Below are 18,236 nucleotides of genomic sequence, written 5' to 3'. Positions count from 1 at the left end.
AAATGGCTCTTTCAGTTGCCATACCAGACAGTGATGCAGCTGGTCAGAACACTCTCAACGGTGCATCAGTAGAACATGGTGAGGATGGAAGGGGGAAGACTTGTTCGCTTCAGCCGCCTCAGGAAGTGTAATCTCTGCTGGGCTTTCTTGATTAGTGATGCGGTGTTTTTCATCCATGTAAGCTCCTCAGTTTATGTGCACACCAATGAACTTGGTACTCCTAACAGTCTCCACATCTAAACCATTGATGCTGAGTGAGATGTGGGCAGGATGTGATTTTCTGAAGTCCACAATTATCTCTTTTGTCTTGTCGACATTGAGGGATAAATTCTTGTCTTTACACCATGCAGACAGCCGTTTCACCTCATCTCTATATGCTGTTTAATCATCCTTGCGGTTCTGCACATAGACATATAGAGAGAGATGCCGCATTCACTGTGTTGCCCAGTTGACATGATACATCAGCGCTTCCGCCATATTGTGAGTGCAAAAGTGCCATTTAACCTAATACAGGTAGACGTGGAAACCGGGTTTTCTGATGAAAAAACAATAACATTTAAAACAGTATCGTTTACATACAAAAGATTTTGGCTAACTGTTTAAATGCAATTATTTATATCCATTTATACACTAATAATGGCAAATATTAAATAATATTTGACCACCTTGACTGTACCCTTAGAAGGAAGCATCAAACCTGTTTTGTTTTTTAATGTGAGCAAGTGCTAGCTTTGATCATATAATGCAGGTAACAGCATCTGTTACGAAACTAGCATGGCACACATCACAGGACAGCTTTCTCAAAATCCCGTCTAAGAGCTACCTCCCACTGCTTCCTGAGGTAGATTTCTTTGGGAAACCTTCAGAGTTTGAGAAATGTTAACGGCTAACAACAATCTACATAGTTAGCTCACTTGAGCACATAAATGCAAAGCTTTGTTAGTTTAGCCTGGCGTAGCTAAAGTTAAAATTGTAAAATGGGATTCTCTAATGGCCAAATATAACCAAAACAATTTTTCAGCCTTACCTATGAAATGTAATCCCCCACGATCTCGTTTGGAGCCTACAGCGGTTTGCACAATCCCAAGCACCACATACATGAGGCATCTTTATCCATTACTTCACTCCACAGCAGTGCCACTCACAATATTGCGGTGATGTTGATGTACGATGCTGCTGGTCATGCGGCGTCTAGTAATTCTATGTCTATGGTTCTGCATGCAAACTATATTGGTTGTTTACGTGATCTTCAGTGGAAATGAGAGGGGCAAGAAACAGGAACTCGGGGGGCCTGTAGAGTCATGGAGCGTGAAGAGAATCTGACAGGAGACAGATCTGGGTTTAAACAGAGCAGTATTTTTTTTCCGCACAATAGGTTTGCGAAAGAACTTGTTGGTAATTATTACTATTTAACAGAATCTGCCATTGATGCTGTAATGAACACAAGGCTGAAGTTAAGTATGTATTCGGTCGTTATTTTATTCTCTTCTGGTTAGATGCTTACTTGCAACCCACGACTGTACTTTTTCACACAGCTTTTGCAAACTAGTTACTTATTCTAAAGGCAAAATATTCTACATTTACGCCTTTATCCAGCATAACATTTAGTTACTGCTGGTTACATTACTTATGTCCAGCGGTCCCGAAACCGCACCGCACAGACAGGTGAAGTGACATGCTCGTGGTCACACAGTGTCACTATCAGGACTTGAATCGACAAATGCAGGGTTTAGAGGACAAAGCCCCAACCACAATGTTCCAATGCTTGCACATCTACAATGTGTATATTATATGACATAATATAAACTTGTCTAGGATAGTTTCTCTTGTTAAAGTTGAGTTTAATATTTTCAACCCGTTCAAGTCCTAAATCTGGAATATTTATTCTTTGAAATAATGTATAAGTTTGCTGATTAATGTACACATTATAGACATTCTTTTCAAATGTTTATAATGAGACCTACATGATTTAAGTGAGTTTCATAGACTTTTATAGCTCCACTGTGAGTGTGGGACGTGGCTGACTGGTGTGTTAGTAAATGACAAGATAAAGGGGGAACACAGCTGAACAAATAACAGCATGTGGGGCAGAACAATCAACGTTTCTCGTTTTGCTACGAAACCAATGAGACCGAAAACAGACGCTGAATGCTGGGGGCGTGAAAGGCCGAGTGTTCAACCCGCTGATGGATAAATTGGGAAAAAATGAGAGAATTGAGGAACATTATGACCGCTAGGTGGCAGAGTTTAGCTTTACACTCCTGAGCTCCACGTTCGATGGAATTCCTGCAGTTCTTTAGGGTGGAAACTTTTTATCAAACCGAAAGTTTCTTTCAGAAGAAAATCACGTCTTTCATTTGTCTCTTTGGCTAACGGATTTATGAATTTCGTTACTTCTTTTTCTTTTTTATTTTATTTTTGCCATTTGGAGATCCCACGGCGTCTCCTGCAGCCTGTTGAATATTTGGCCACTCGAGGTAAAAGACTTTCTTTTCTTTGTCGACGTTGTGAGGTGCGGACCCGTTATGAAAGGCCTTAGAGCGGATTCTTAGTGACGCGGAGAGTCCGTGTTTTGTTTCGGCCCGTTTATAGTTCTACATTTCCATTTCATTACTTGTCTGACACCTTTATTAGAAATGGGTTATTTCTCCTATGGGGGAATTCAAAGGCAGCTTACAACATTTATGATATAATAGGTTACGTTTCGTGTTTTTTTTTAACCCCTTTTGGAACATAGGCAGGTGAAGCGATTCGCCCAAGGTCCCCCGTTGTCAGTAGATACATTTGCACCCACAGCCTCAGGGTTTTTATTCCCAACCCGTCGCACCTCTGCCACGCTGCCAGTCTGCTTCTCTGTTTGGGGCTCCACAGTTGTGCCCTGTGAAGTGTTATACTGTGCTGTACATGTCGACATAGCCGTGTTTCCCTTCTTTTTTATTCAGGTGAGAGTCGTCACACTGACAGGTACTCCACCCTGCACTGGACGAACTGTGTTGGTCATGTCAATCAGAGGTGAGTAAATCCCACCATGTCACCTTTTATGTATATGAAATGCATGTTTATTAAAGTAAAAAAATAGCATTACTTAAGCAAAAGGTATTTTCACAGATGAAAACAAGACAGATGTTTCTTTGTAGTTCATCTGAGTCCATCAGGTCCTAGTGTGCCTCACATATAATGCTAGAAGTCAAGTCAGATTCTGGGCACTGATGTTAACAGCCTGAATATCCTTGATATTTCATAGTTTCTTCACACATTGACAGAAAATAAAGCCTATTCTACCTTTAAAAGAAAATAAACAAATAAAAAGCCAAATTAAGAGCCCATTGACATTACAGTATAGACTCCAGTGGAACTGACCATAAAGCCCTCTCTTTCACACTTCACCCCCTGTAAGTGGACCCATGACCACACTCTACACGGCCCCTCTTCACTCTTACCCTTTGACTCGTACACTCCGAACAGCTGAGCATTTATTCTGCCAGTGGCGTTTCTGGTGATGCATTTTTTATTCAAGTTTTTAATACCTTTATGCTACAAAAGTGCTTTACATCAGCACTGAAAAAAATAACTTGTTGGGTAAACTTAAAAAAAAAAAATTATGTCAATCAATTGCATTCACCTTTTTGAGTTCTTTCAACTAACACTACTTTTAAGTAAATCCTACAATGGTATTTAATGTAAATTTAACATTGCTTTTTGAGTTGAGTGAAAATAAAAATATGATATGAATTTTTAGGAATTTTTAACATTTTCTTAGGATATAGTGGGTTGGATAATGGATGGATGGAAGTTCATAATTTAACCCTACACAAATTGTTTATGTATTAGTAACAGAAGATTTTAATTTGAATAAACTTATTCAAAGCTAGGCGCTGCTGCCTTGCAGTTAGGAGACCCGGGTTCGCTTCCCGGGTCCTCCCTGCGTGGAGTTTGCATGTTCTCCCGTGTCTGCGTGGGTTTCCTCCGGGCGCTCCGGTTTCCTCCCACAATCCAAAGACATGCAGGTTAGGTGGATTGGCGATTCTAAATTAGCCCTAGTGTGTGCTTGGTGTGTGGGTGTGTTTGTGTGTGTCCTGCCGTGGGTTGGCACCCTGCCCAGGATTGGTTCCTGCCTTGTGCTCTGTGTTGGCTGGGATTGGCTCCAGCAGACCCCCGTGACCCTGTATTCGGATTCAGCGGGTTAGAAAATGGATGGATGGATGGATAAACTTAAAAAGGTTTATGCAATCGATTGCCAATTTCTTTTAGTAAGCCTAACTTAATATTCTTAACTGTTCAAACATAAGTCATAAATGTGGAGAAAACACAAAAAGCACAAGAGAACAGTTTTTGTATTTTTAATGTATAAAACATTTTTACAATAATGTTCTTTATGATTAACAGCAATTACAATGTACATTTTATTTTACCTTTATTTTCTCTTCACAAAAGCCTACAACCGTTCTATGGGCTCGTTAATTTTGTTTTAAATGTTTGCCAGTCACAGTATGTTACTTTTACAAAATAAGCTTAACTGTTAAGCTGTAACTTTTAATAACCTTAACAAATTCTTATGTAAAACAGGGCCTCTATATTGGTAGGTAAATGCAAAAAAATCCTGTAAACAATGCTTTTTTTCACCGAAATATGGTAATATATACATACATACATACATACAAAACAATATGCTTTTCTAATTTTGCAGTAAATAAAGTTGATGCAAAAAATAAAGCATTAACATTAGCAAATTAACCTGTTTTTTAAGAAAGAACTTTTGAGCTAAGTTTGAGACCATTCAATTCCAAAAACAATTTTTTGGAATACTTCTAAAGTATATCTGAGCCCAGGGATTTGTTCCTGCCTTGCACCCTGTGCTGGCTGGGATTGGCTCCAGCAGACCATCGTGACCCTCTGTTAGGATATAGCATGTTGGGAAATGACTGACTGACTATATCTGAGCTCTTTAGGGTAACTCAGATTTGATGAATATATAAAACCTAGTAACATGGCACATGCTGTTGCAAAGTTACCAGAATTATTTACAGCTCCAATTCCCTCAACAATCACACCAACATCTGCTGGTTCTGCATCAGGAGCTCCTTCATTCTTTGCCACAAATAGGTTGAGAGCATACTGACTCCAGTCAAACTGAATACTATCAGCTTCAACATCCTAAAGAAAATTAGATAGATAGATACTTTATTAATCCCAAGGGGAAATTCACATAATCCAGCAGCAGCATACTGATAAAAAAAACAATATTAAATTAAAGAGTGATGACAATGCATGTAAAAGCAGACAATAACTTTGAGTAATGTTAGCATTTACTCCCCCGGGTGGAATTGGAGTCACATAGTGTGGGGGAGGAACGATCTCCTCAGTCTGTCAGTGGAGCAGGACGGTGACAAAAGTCTATCACTGAAGCTACTCCTCTGCCTGGAAATGACACTGTTCAGTGGATGCAGTGGATTCTTCATGATTGACAGGAGTTTGCTTAATGCCCGTCGCTCTGCCACAGGTGTTGAACTGTCCAGCTTTACTCCTACAATAGAGCCTGCCTTCTTAACAAGTTTGTCCAGGCGTGAGGCGTCTTTCATCTTTATGCTGCCTCCCCAGCACACCACCGCGTAGAAGAGGGCACTCGCCACAACGAGTGGTAGAACATCTGCAGCATCTTATTGTAGATGTTGAAAGACGCCAACCTTCTAAGAAAGTATAGTCGGCTCTGACCTTTCTAACAAAGAGCCTCAGTATTTGCAGTCCAGTCTAATTTGTCATTTAGCTGCACTCCCAGATATTTAAAGGTCTGCACCCACTGCACACAGTCGCCTCTGATGATCACAGGGTCCATGAGGGGCCTGGGCCTCCTAAAATCCACCACCAGCTCCTTGGTCTTGCTGGTGCTCAGGTGTAAGTAGTTTGAGTCGCACCATTTAACAAAGTCTTTGATTAGCTTCCTATACTCCTCCTCCTCCTGCCCACTCGTGATGCACCCAACAATAACAGTGTCGTCAGTGAACTTTTGCACGTGGCAGGACTCCGAGTCGTATTGGAAGTCCGATGTATATAGGCGGAACAGGACCGGAGAAAGTACAGTCCCCTGCGGCGCCCCTGTATTGCTGAACACAATGTCAGACCTGCAGTTACCGAGATTATTAAATTAAATTAAAATAAAAAAAAATTATAAAATTAAATGCCATAATTAATATCAATAACAAATACATCAACATTTCAAAGGAGTACTCCACTGAAAAATAAACGCTTTAACTGTTCCTTGTCCTACACTGGTAGAGCTGGCTGAGAAGAATTTAAATCTCAGGCTTTAAAGCAAAACAAAGCCAAGCAAATTGTAATGCAATACAATTTAACAGAAACTAATTCTGAATAGTGCCAAACAATATCAAAGTGTTTGTGAAAAAAATCTCCGATTACTAATGTTTTATAATCAAGATGGATGATATCCAGTGTAGAGGGCATCACCCAACAAATGAAATCAATTGCTTTTCTTTCAAGCCTATTCTAAATTTGACTTGGCCATTTCTTGGGTTTTCAATGTTTTATGCATCAACATCCATATATGTTATTTTTGAAATGCAATAGGGCATTATACTGTCAAAGCAAAGAAAAATTAAAGTAATATAAACTACTGAGTGAAAGAATATAGTGTTACTAATATATTATAGTATTATATAGTATATATTTTATTTATTGGTTTCTTAGAGTTATCATCGTATCGATTAGAGCTTTTTGCTTTTAACTCCACTCAGTCAATGCAATATTGAGAAACAGGCTGTGTCTCCACAACAGAAGAGGAAAAAAAAATAAAAGTGATCCACTTACCACATACTCTTTGAGAAGATCCTCCACATTTTCACCAAGATATTTTACCAAAGACCAGAGAACAAGATCTCTTCACTTCTGGAGAGTATTTTCCTTTTTAAAACAGCATCAAGAGGAGTTGTGGAAAAGCAACCAAACCAGGTCATTTAATATATACTGTATCTCTGTAAGAATTTACTTATTTTTCTTACCCCGAGTAAGACATCTAGCATCATATGGATTTCTTTTTCTACAGCACCTCCCTTATTATGGAAAATGCTTATCAGCCTTTGTGTGAATTTATCCAGGGAAGACATAAACCAACCAGATGGATTGTTGTGATTCTTAAGAATTCTTCGCTGATCTGCACTTACAGAACACAAACCATAAAGTGGAACTAATTACAAACAAGTCTGAACTGATAACAAACAGGTGTTTTTTTACAAGCTCTAAAACTACATCATATTACATAGAAAAAAAGAAACTATTCTAGATTATTTTGAATTGTTAGACAAATTTCTTACACTTTTCAGTACCTGAGTGACATTGAAGAAAGCTGGCCATCTTGCTTTGAAATCTTCAATCCTTCGGGGAGAAAATGTTTTGGCCATTGTTTGGCTGATAACGCTGTAATTATCTTTCTTCCTCACCTCACTCAAAAGCCCCTCTCTTTCTTTTTCAAGACTTTGTTTCGTTTCCCCAGCTGGATAAGGTGGAAGACAATTCACTTCAGCCTTCTTAGGTTTTGTAATATTTCTTGCTGAAGACGTTTCCTGCAACTGCTTCTTCTTTAATGACTTCAGCTCAGGGCATCCAAGGGACCTTAATGTTGTCCTGTAATTGGCCATTTTATATTTTAAGATGGTCTGCCAACCATAATACCCAGACTAAGAGCCTGGCTCCTTTACACATGGGTGCTTTGCTTCTGCACAAATCTGACCATGTCCAAAATTGCTATGAAGAAGTCAGTAGTGCTTAAGCAGATCTGCAGCATTTACAATACCGCCTCATTTCACACTTGCAAGAACTGCAAATAGTGTAGCGTTAATTATTAAAAGTAAGTATGTGATTTTAGACATGGAGTAGTATCAAGTGCAGCTAAAAATATATATTTACTGGTGATTACCTGTCAAATTTAAACACACAAAACATTTTTACTGTATTATGCATGAATGTATAATGTGTTTGTGAAAAATAGTAAACAAATGACAAAATTAATTTTACTTGTGATTTCCGAATAATTTATCATTACCATAATGACATAATTACATAACTCGGAGCTATATCTGCTTTATAAGCTAGTATACAAATTACCTATTAATACAGGCTGCCACCTACAATCCATTCGAAATAGTATACTAAAAGAATATATTAAAAATTCTGATAGAAAATAATGTATACCTCTTAGAAATAACCATATTTATATGTGCCATGATCAGAAAAATATATTACATAAAATATCAGTTCAACAACTTAATAATGCAGAAATGATATGGCTTGTAGTCTTCTTTAAGTTTCCCAGTTTTCTCTCATGCAATGATGTTTTTCTTGCATCATAAGTTACCAATTCTGAAACTTTTTTTTTTTTTCTAACCAGGAACTACCTTTATATTGAAACTAACGATAATGTATACACACAAGTATTTTAAAAACGTAAGCTGAATGTAAGATCTTCGTTAAAGATTTTTTAAACTTACACAAGCAACTGTACATCTATGTGTCTTCAGATAATTAATTGCTGTATGTAATTTATAAATCCAGTTGCAAATTGTGCAAACTTTGATTATCGTGCTCGAAAAATGGTGTTTGGAACAGAAGAAAAAAAGGACATTCAACAGGTTTTGATTACGAGGAGAATAAAAGTTACTTGTAATAAATACTATAATCAAACACTTTCACGCTATAATTCAGTCAGTTCTTTTTTTAGAGTTGTGGACACATTAACAACAAAAATACTTACCTACTGTAAATGCCTGCGATTAAGCGGCAGTACATAAACATCTTAAGAAGCTGTTCACATTATCGTAGCTTATATGGAATGTAAGTTATTAACATCTTAACAAAACTGTGCACATAAAAAAGACTGATATCAAATGTAAATAATGAATATCTTACCAATTTAAAGAAATGTAAAGAAAAATGGCTTCTGTTACTAAAGACCCGCCAGTTCTCTGAATATAAATCAGGTGATTAATGTGCACAAATCAGAAGCTCTTCAGTGAGCAAACAACTATGATGGTCACTGTGAACGAATGAGAAACTGTTCTGTGTGCCTGCGCAAAAGTAAAATACCGTCCAACCATGTATAATTGGATTTAGACAAAAAACTTAGTAGAGGCAATATAATAAGTAATGTGAAGTTAAAAGTCCTTGTATTTTGTTGGGTAAACTGTTAAATATAAATAAATTCAAAATTTTACCATTTGTATGTAAAATAAACCCATTTATATGAGTAAAATAAGCTAGATCAAAAAAATATTTTTTTCAGTGAGTATGTTTTTTTTAAGATATCTATACATTGCCCCCCAAAATGTTTGGGACAAAGACCTTTTTTTTCCAGGTTTCCCCCTCTGCTCCCCAGTTTAAAATTCAAATTCAAATAATCCTGACATTGTGATTAAAGTGCTCACTTCAGACTTTCAATTAAGAGATTTGCAGACATTTCCATGACAACACTCTCTTTCCATGGTCCCCCCCCACCAATTCATGACACCTTAATATATGGGACAATTGGTGTCCCAGGTGTTTGATTCCTCAGGTGGGTTTCATGGCTTCCTAAGATACCTCAGCTCGCTTCTACTCTTTGTAGTCTGTAGTTGTCATTGTTCAACATGAGGACAAGAGCTGTGTCAATGAAAGTCAAAGAAGCCATCATAAGGCTGATGAGCAAGAATCAAACCATTGGAGACATCAGTGAAATCTTAGGATGACCTCGATCAACTGTCTGGGCTATCATGAAGAAGAAGGAACACACTGGTGGGTTCAGGAATCGCAATTGAACTGGTAAGCCAAGGAAGACCTCCATTGCTGCTGACAGAAGAATCCTCACTATGGTAGAGGAAAGCCCCAAAGGCCTGTGCAACAGATCAAAAACAGTGTTCAGGGGGAGATGTGTGTGTGTGTCAGAGACGACCATCAGCAGAAGACTTCATGAACAGAAACCCAGAGGACACACTGCAAGATGCAAACCACTAGTTAACCCTTAAAACAGGATGGTCAGATTACAAATTTGTGAAAAAGGACTTAAGAGTCTGCAGAATTCTCAGGAAAAGGTTTTGTGGATAGAAGAGACAAAGATGAACCTCATCAGAATGATGGCAAAAGTGTGGAGACGACAAGGAACTGCCCGAGATCCAAAGCAGACCACCTCCTCTGGTAAACATGGCAGTGCTGGGGGTTTAATGACTTGGGCATGTATGGCTGCCACAGGTCCTGACTGTCACACTTGTCTTTATGGATGATGGAACTGCTGACCGCAGTGGCAAAATGAATTTTGAAGTGTTTAGAAACATCTGATCTGCTGAAGTGCCAGTAAATGCCTTCAAACTCAATGGACAATGCTTCATACTACAACAAGATAATGATTCCAACATACTGCTGAGGCAATACGGGAGTTTATCAAAGTTAAAAAGTGGAATATTCATTAATGGCCAAGCCAGTCACCCAATTTAAATGCGACTGAGCAGGACATCCTTTTGCTGAAGAGAAAACTTAAGGGGACAAACCGCCAAAACAAATAGCAGCTGAAGATGGCTGCATGAGAGGATTGGCAGAGCAACACCAGAGGAGAGCCTCAGCGATTGGTGATGTCTATGAGTCTCAGACTTCAAGCAGTCATTACATATGAGGGACAGGCGACAAAGTCGTGAATATGACAACGGCTTTAATAAACCTGCCATTGCTGTGCCCCAGATGGTGTGGTGTCCTCTAATAAGGGTCTTTTTTTTTTAAATAAGTGTTGTCATTTCTACATGGTGAGAGCAAAATGTATGCCAATACTCTTAAATTAAGGCCTGCAGTGTGCACTTTAAACACCATGTCTGAACTGTGTGATTTGTAATTTTAAACTGAGGAAATAAGAAAAAAGTGCATCTTTGTCCTAAACATTATGGAGGCCACTGTATTTAATGTCATGAACATAAAATTACAAAGTTGTGATATATTCATTGAGCTTTAAAGTGTTGACTCTCCATTAGTCCAATTTATACAGCACACTTCATTTAATATTTCCCATTCTTTTAAACTGTATGTTTGTCTAAAACTGCATTTACACAAAAAGTATCTTTTGATTGAAAATGTGATCTTAAAATGGCCACGTTGTTTACGGGAGGAGGCTCTGCTAGAAACTGTTAACTCCAATTGTGTTAATCTGTACATCCGTTGATTGAGCCAGCACTCTGGGAAGGGCAAGGAAACCGCAGTTTTGGAACTAAGGAAAACAATATGCTATTCACAATTATTGAGGATAAAAGAAGAGCAACTGTGTCTAAGAAAATATTTACAATTAACAATAACACTGATGGGCCAGTTGAACTGCACAAAGAAATTAATAAACACACTGATCAGGAAAACCAGAAGTTGAGGCATTAAAATGCAAAATGTCCACTCTAAAGAAAAAAAAATTACAGTGGAATCTCGGGGCACAACCGTAATTTGTTCCAAAACTCTGGTTGCAAACCAATTTGGTCGTGACTCGAAGTAATTTCCCCAATAGGATTGTATGTAAATACAATTAATCCATTCTGGACTGTACAAACTGTATGTAAGTATACATTTTTAAAAATTTTTTAAGTACAAAAATAGTTAATTATACCACATAATGCACAGTGTAATAGTAAACTAAATGTAAAAACATTGAGTAACACTGAGAAAACCTTGAACAGAGAAAAGTAACATTGCAGGAGTTCACGCTATAGCCTTATGAACTGATCGCTGTAAACACTTTTTTTAATGAGTTTTAAGCACAGGGAAAAAAATAACATTTGAAAAATCCATAATTTATACAAAAACTAACCATAAACAACCAAGAAAACTAAACTTGCATGAGTCGAGTTCTTGCATGAAGGATGTGAGGAGGAACTGGGTGGAGAGGAAATTACAGTTTTGAGGTAAAGTCCCTCTGCGTGATACACGCCTGACTGAGAACAATGTACTGTACAGGGAGAGACTGAACACGTTCATAAATCACCTGTGCATACGAACCGGAAGGGAAACGAAATAGAGCACAAAGAGTTCACAGCGAATGCACAGGGAGAGACTGAACACGTGCGGAAATCATCAGCGCGTACGAACTGGAAGGGAAACTGGCTTGTTCGACACCCGAGTGTGTGGTCGCAAACAGATGCAAAAGTTTGGCGAACTTTTTGGTCATAACCCGAAATGTACGTGTTCGAGACATTCGTGACCCGAGGTTCCATTGAATATATATTTATATTCATTGCATTTATAGTCTGAGTCCCGACCTGATTGTATGGGTGGTTACCTACCAGGTTACGCATGTGGTTGGTCTGCCATTCGGCAAACATCCGCCATGGTGCCCTCTTCAGTTGCGAGAAGCAGATCATGGAATGTTACACAGTGCTAGCGAAAGCCGGACTTCGTATCAATCCTCGTAAGTGTTACTTTGGGATGTGCGAAAGCCGTTATTTAGGCTACCTAGTGGGAGCAGGGCTGGTGAAGCCACAGTGTACCAAAGTAAAAGACATCCTGGAATGGCCCCGTCCGATGGTCAAGAAGCAGGTGCAGGCCTTCTTGGGGTTAGCGGGTTACTACCGCCAGTTTGTGCCTCGCTTCTCCGAGAGAGCAGTGCCCTTGACGAACCTAACAAAGAAAAGGGCCCCTTTACATGTGGTGTGGACCGAAGACACGGAGCGTGCATTCAGTGACTTGAAATGGGCCCTTACTCCGGCACCTGTATTAAGGACGCCTAATTTCTCACTTCCTTTTATCCTCCAGACCGATGCTTCAGACACAGGTTTGGGTGCCGTACTGAGCCGGGAACTCAGAAATAGGGAGCCGGGTAGAGTAGTTCCCCATCGTCATTCATGCACCAGCCTCCGAACGAGTGGGTCTACCTGTCACCATGTGTTGTAGGGTAACTTACTTCTGGTTAGATAGCAATACCTGTTTATTCAGCACACATTATCACCTAGAGATTATTAATGAGTAACATTTGGCATTTTTTGAGAGAGAGAGATCACAGCTACATGTGTTTTAGAAGGTAGCTGCTCATTGGCAGCGATATCACAACCACATTATCTTCATCCCACCTGGGGATTGCTCTTCAGTCAGAGCTGAACACTATCAGGGTACTACAGGGTGTAGCCACAGCGATATGGTGAAAAAGCATAAAAGAAGCAGGCAGCAATCACGAGTCTCAGACCATACTTCTCTGTTCTATTTTATTCTCATTTACCCAAACATATGTAAATGCTTCAATCTCTGCATAGATCAACATGATGATCAGTTAAACAATGGTGCGTGCCAATTTCCTCTGCAGAACAACAGTGTAAACACATTTACTTTGGTTCAACAATAGCATTTTTTGTCAGCTATCAAGAAGTACCCGATTCGAAACCAATGTCCCCAGAACTGTTTTCAAAGGAAGCAGGCAGTTCTGTATCATCATATTCTTTGTGGATGAGATACAAATCAAAACAGTATGATTAATCAAAGAAGGTGACTGTTTTGTAAATATTTATGTCCTGTACATAGCCATCAACAACAACTTAGCAGAATTTTCCAGGAATTTTGCCTTTACTGGTTTAGAGCCCATTACACTAAGCAACACACAGAAATGTCATTTTCTTTAAAACACTGAATTATAGCCCTTTACAGATACATAGACATTACACCTCTCTATTATAATAAAAAAATCTTGGGAGATAAGACTTTTTATCCTGTGACGAAACACTTTCATGTTCCGCGAGACGAGACTTTGTGTCAAGAGATTTAACCACGCCCGGGGCCGGAAATAAAAGACAAAGAGTAGATGACAAAGCAGAACCTCGTAAAGAATTCAAAAACATTGGCACGATACACATGCAGAGCAGGTTAGAGATAATGTAGTACGAAAATTTTTAAATTTCCAGAAAAATGATAGTAAAGATTGCATTAGCGCCAGCAAACGGAAATTATTATTCGGTGAAATAATGGAACAGCGAAAAGAGATCGAATATATCATTTGGAGTTAAACTTTAAGTCAGAGACTAGTAGATTGTCTAATTTGTGTTGCTACCAGGGAAAAGTAGTGTTTCTTCCCAATGAAGAGGCATATCCCCAAGAATGAAAAGATTGGTTGTTTGATGAAAGTGAAATCCCGTGAGAGAAAATTTCAAGCCCCATGAAGAGATTTGCCCCTTTGCAAAGCGATTGAAAAAGTCCTGCCCACATCTAAAACATTTACAACGATGAACACGGTTCAATCATTTCTCATTTGTGTGAATGCTATTGTCAGACATAGTTCGTGTATAGAGAAAGAAACAATATTCACTCACGGGCAGTTGTACGTTGTGTTGTCACAATGTAATTCCAAACATGGAATCAAAATTCAATGCAATATTGACGTAAAGGAAAAAGCGAAAAGAGATGGAAAATATGGACATAGGTGATATGACAGGAGTATGTAGATATTGTGTGGCTTTGAACTTTAAGTCAGAGACTTGTAGATTGTCTAATTCGTGTTAGCATCAGGGAAATGTAATGTTTCTTCCCATTGAAGAGGCGTATCTGTGAGAATTAAAAGTTTTGTTGTTTGTGAGCAGCAGAGATGTGAATTGGCTGGCTCATAGCGCAGGTAAGGGGGTTGGTGAGCGAAGCAAGCAGGGGGCAAAGCCCCCTAGTATACAATAAAAAAATCACATTAATAAGAGTTCACAGAATCACTTTAGTAACGATAATTTGAAGTAAGTAATATGTTTGAGCAACTTTACTGTTTACTGGTCTTGATATTCTTTTTATACCATGAAGAGGAATTCTATATCACAAGTTAATAATCTGAAGTTTGCTTTTGTGTTTATGGCTGTCCATCCATCCATCCATCCATTCTCTTCCGCTTATCCGAGGTCGGGTCGCGGGGGCAGCAGCTTAAGCAGAGAGGCCCAGACTTCCCTCTCCCCGCCACTTCTTCCAGCTCTTCCGGGAGAATCCCATGCGTTCCCAGGCCAGCCGGAGACATAGTCCCTCCAGCGTGTCCTGGGTCTTCCCCGGGCCTCCTCCCGTTGGACGTGCCCGAACACCTCACCAGGGAGGCGCCCAGGAGGCATCCTGATCAGATGCCCGAGCCACCTCATCTGACTCCTCTCGATGCGGAGGAGCAGCGGCTCTACTCTGAGCCCCTCCCGGATGACTGAGCTTCTCACCCTATCTTTAAGGGAAAGCCCAGACACCCTGCGGAGGAAACTCATTTCAGCCGCTTGTATTCAAGCGATCTCGTTCTTTCGGTCACTACCCATAGCTCATGACCATAGGTGAGGGTAGGAAGGTAGATCGACTGGTAAATTGAGAGCTTTGCCTTACGGCTCAGCTCCTTTTCACCACGACAGACCGATGCAGAGCCCGCATCACTGCGGATGCCGCACCGATCCGCCTGTCGATCTCACACTCCATTCTTCCCTCACTCGTGAACAAGACCCCGAGATACTTGAACTCCTCCACTTGGGGCAGGATCTCTCCCCCAACCCTGAGAGGGCACTCCACCCTTTTCCGGCTGAGGACCATGCTCGGATTTGGAGGTGCTGATTCTCATCCCAGCCGCTTCACACTCAGCTGCTAACCGATCCAGAGAGAGCTGAAGATCACGGCCTGATGAAGCAAACAGGACAACATCATCTGCAAAAGCAGTGACCCAATCCTGAGTCCACCAAACCGACCCCTTCAACACCCTGGTTGCGCTTAGAAATTCTGTCCATAAAAGTTATGAACAGAATCGGTGACAAAGGGCAGCCCTGGCGGAGTCCAACTCTCACTGGAAACGGGCTCGACTTACTGCCGCAATGCGGACCAAGCTCTGACACCGGTTGTACAGAGACCAACAGCTCTTATCAGGGGTCCGTACCCCATACTCCCGAGCACCCCCCACAGGATTCCCCGAGGGACACGGTCGAATGCCTTTTCCAAGTCCACAAAACACATGTAGACCGGTCGGGCAAACTCCCATGCACCCTCCAGGACTCTGCTAAGGGTGAAGAGCTGGTCCACTGTTCCGCACCAGGACTAAAACCACACTGTTCCTCCTGAATCCGAGGTTCACTATCCGACGGACCCTCCTCTCCAGAACCCCGAATAGACTTTTCCAGGGAGGCTGAGGAGTGTGATCCCTCTATAGTTGGAACACACCCTCCGTCCCCTTTTAAAGAGGGGACCACCACCCCGGTCTGCCAATCCAGAGGCACTGTCCCTGATGTCCATGCGATGTTGCAGAGACGGTCAACCAAGACAGTCCTACAACATCCAGAGCCTTAAGGAACTCCGGCGATCTCATCCACCCCGGGCCCTGCCACCAAGGAGTTTTTGACCACCTCGGTGACTTCAGTCCCAGAGATGGGAGAGCCCACCTCAGAGTCCCCAGGCTCTGCTTCCTCATTGGAAGGCATGTTAGTGGGATTGAGGAGGTCTTCAAGTACTCCTCCCACCACCCACAACGCCCCGAAGTCGAGGTCAGCAGCGCACCATCCCCACTATATACGGTGTTGACACTGCACTGCTTCCCTCCTGAGACGCCGGACGGTGGACCAGAATCTCCTCGGCCGTCCAAAGTCGCTCTCCATGGCCTCCAAACTCCTCCCATGCCCGAAGTTTTGCCTCAGCAACAACCGGCCGCTCCGCTTGGCCTGCCGGTACCTATCAGCTGCCTCCAGAGACCCACAGGACAAAAAAGTCCTATAGGACTCCTTCTTCAGCTTGACGGCATCCCTCACCGGTGTCCACCAACGGGTTCGGGATTGCCGCCACGACAGGCACCACCACCTTGCGCCACAGCTCCGTCAGCCGCCTCAACAATAGAGGCACGGAACATGGCCCATTCGACTCAATGTCCCCACCTCCCTCGGGACGGGTTGAAGTTCTGCCGGAGGTGGGAGTTGAAGCTACTTCTGACAGGGGACTCTGCCAGCCGCTCCCAGCAGACCCTCACAACACGCTTGGGCCTACCAGGTCTGACCGCATCTTCCCCACCATCGGCCAACTCACCACCAGGTGGTGATCAGTTGACAGCTCCCCCTCTCTTCACCCGAGTGTCCAAGACATATGGCCGCAAGTCCCACGACACGACCACAAAGTCGATCATCGACCTGAGGCCTAGGGTGTCCTGGTGCCAAGTGCACATATGAACACCCTTATGCTTGAACATGGTGTTCGTTATGGACAATCCGTGACGAGCACAGAAGTCCAATAACAAAACACCGCCGGGTTCAGATCGGGGCCATTCCTCCCAATCACGCCCTTCCAGGTCTCACTGTCATTGCCCACGGAGCATTGAAGTCTCCCAGCAAAACGAGGGAATCCCCAGAAGGTATGCCCTCTAGCAACCCTCCAGAGACTCCAAAAGGGTGGATACTCCAAACTGCTGTTCGGGCATACGCACAAACAACAGTCAGGACCCTTCCCCACCCGGCGGAGGGAGGCCACCCTCTCGCCCACCGGGTAAACCCCAATGCACAGGCTCCAGTCGGGGCAATAAGTATGCCCACACCTGCTCGGCGCCTCTCACCGGGGGCAACTCCAGAGTGGTAGAGAGTCCAGCCCCTCTCAAGGAGACTGGTTCCAGAGTCCAAGCTGTGCGCCGAGGTGAGTCCGACTATATCTAGCCGAACCTCTCACCTCGCGCACTAGCTCAGGCTCCTTCCCTTCAGAGAGGTGACATTCCACGCCCCAAGAGCCAGTTTCTGTAGCCGAGGATCAGACCGCCAAGGTCCCGCCTCGCCACCACCCAACTCACACTGCACCCAACCTCCTTGGCCCCTCCCATAGGTGGTGAGCCCATGGGGAGGAGGACCCACGTTACCTCTTCGGGCTGTGCCCGCCGAGCCCCATGGGTGCAGGCCCGCCACCAGGCGCCGCCATCGAGCCCCACCTCCAGGCCTGGCTCCAGAGGGGGCCCGTGACCAGCGTCCGGCAAGGGAAACGTTGTCCAAGTTTTATTTTCATTGGAGGTTTATTGAACCGCTCTTTGTCTCATCCCTCACCTAGGACCAGTTTGCCTTGGTGGTTCTACCAGGCATAAAGCCCCGGACAACATAGCTCCTAGGATCATTGGGACACGCAAACCCCTCCACCACGATAAGGTGACGGTTCAAGGAGGAGGTTTATGGCTGTGGCTTTATGAATATGATATTTACCCAAAAGACAATAATGTTTTAAGGTGTTGTCCAAATCAGTCTCAAGTCTTTGAGCATCCAAAATAAATAAAATAAATCCATCTTTTCAGAAAATGTGTA

At 42.1% G+C, this 18,236-nt stretch overlaps 1 protein-coding gene across 1 annotated transcript in view; it reads left to right on the top strand.

The window, feature by feature from the left end:
- LOC120533406 (zinc finger protein 260-like) overlaps positions 1-18,236 on the top strand; it is a 79,147-nt gene that overhangs the window by 15,498 nt on the left and 45,413 nt on the right. The window contains exon 3 of the mRNA XM_039760269.1: positions 2,943-3,012. Within this exon, the coding sequence (XP_039616203.1) occupies positions 2,943-3,012 (70 nt within the window). The remainder of the gene's footprint in view (positions 1-2,942; positions 3,013-18,236) is intronic.

This window comes from Polypterus senegalus, chromosome 8 (assembly GCF_016835505.1).
Source record: "Polypterus senegalus isolate Bchr_013 chromosome 8, ASM1683550v1, whole genome shotgun sequence".
NCBI classification, from domain to species: domain Eukaryota; kingdom Metazoa; phylum Chordata; class Cladistia; order Polypteriformes; family Polypteridae; genus Polypterus; species Polypterus senegalus.
The sequence above is the reverse complement of the archived record's forward strand: the minus strand, read 5'-3'. Positions and strand labels throughout refer to the sequence as shown.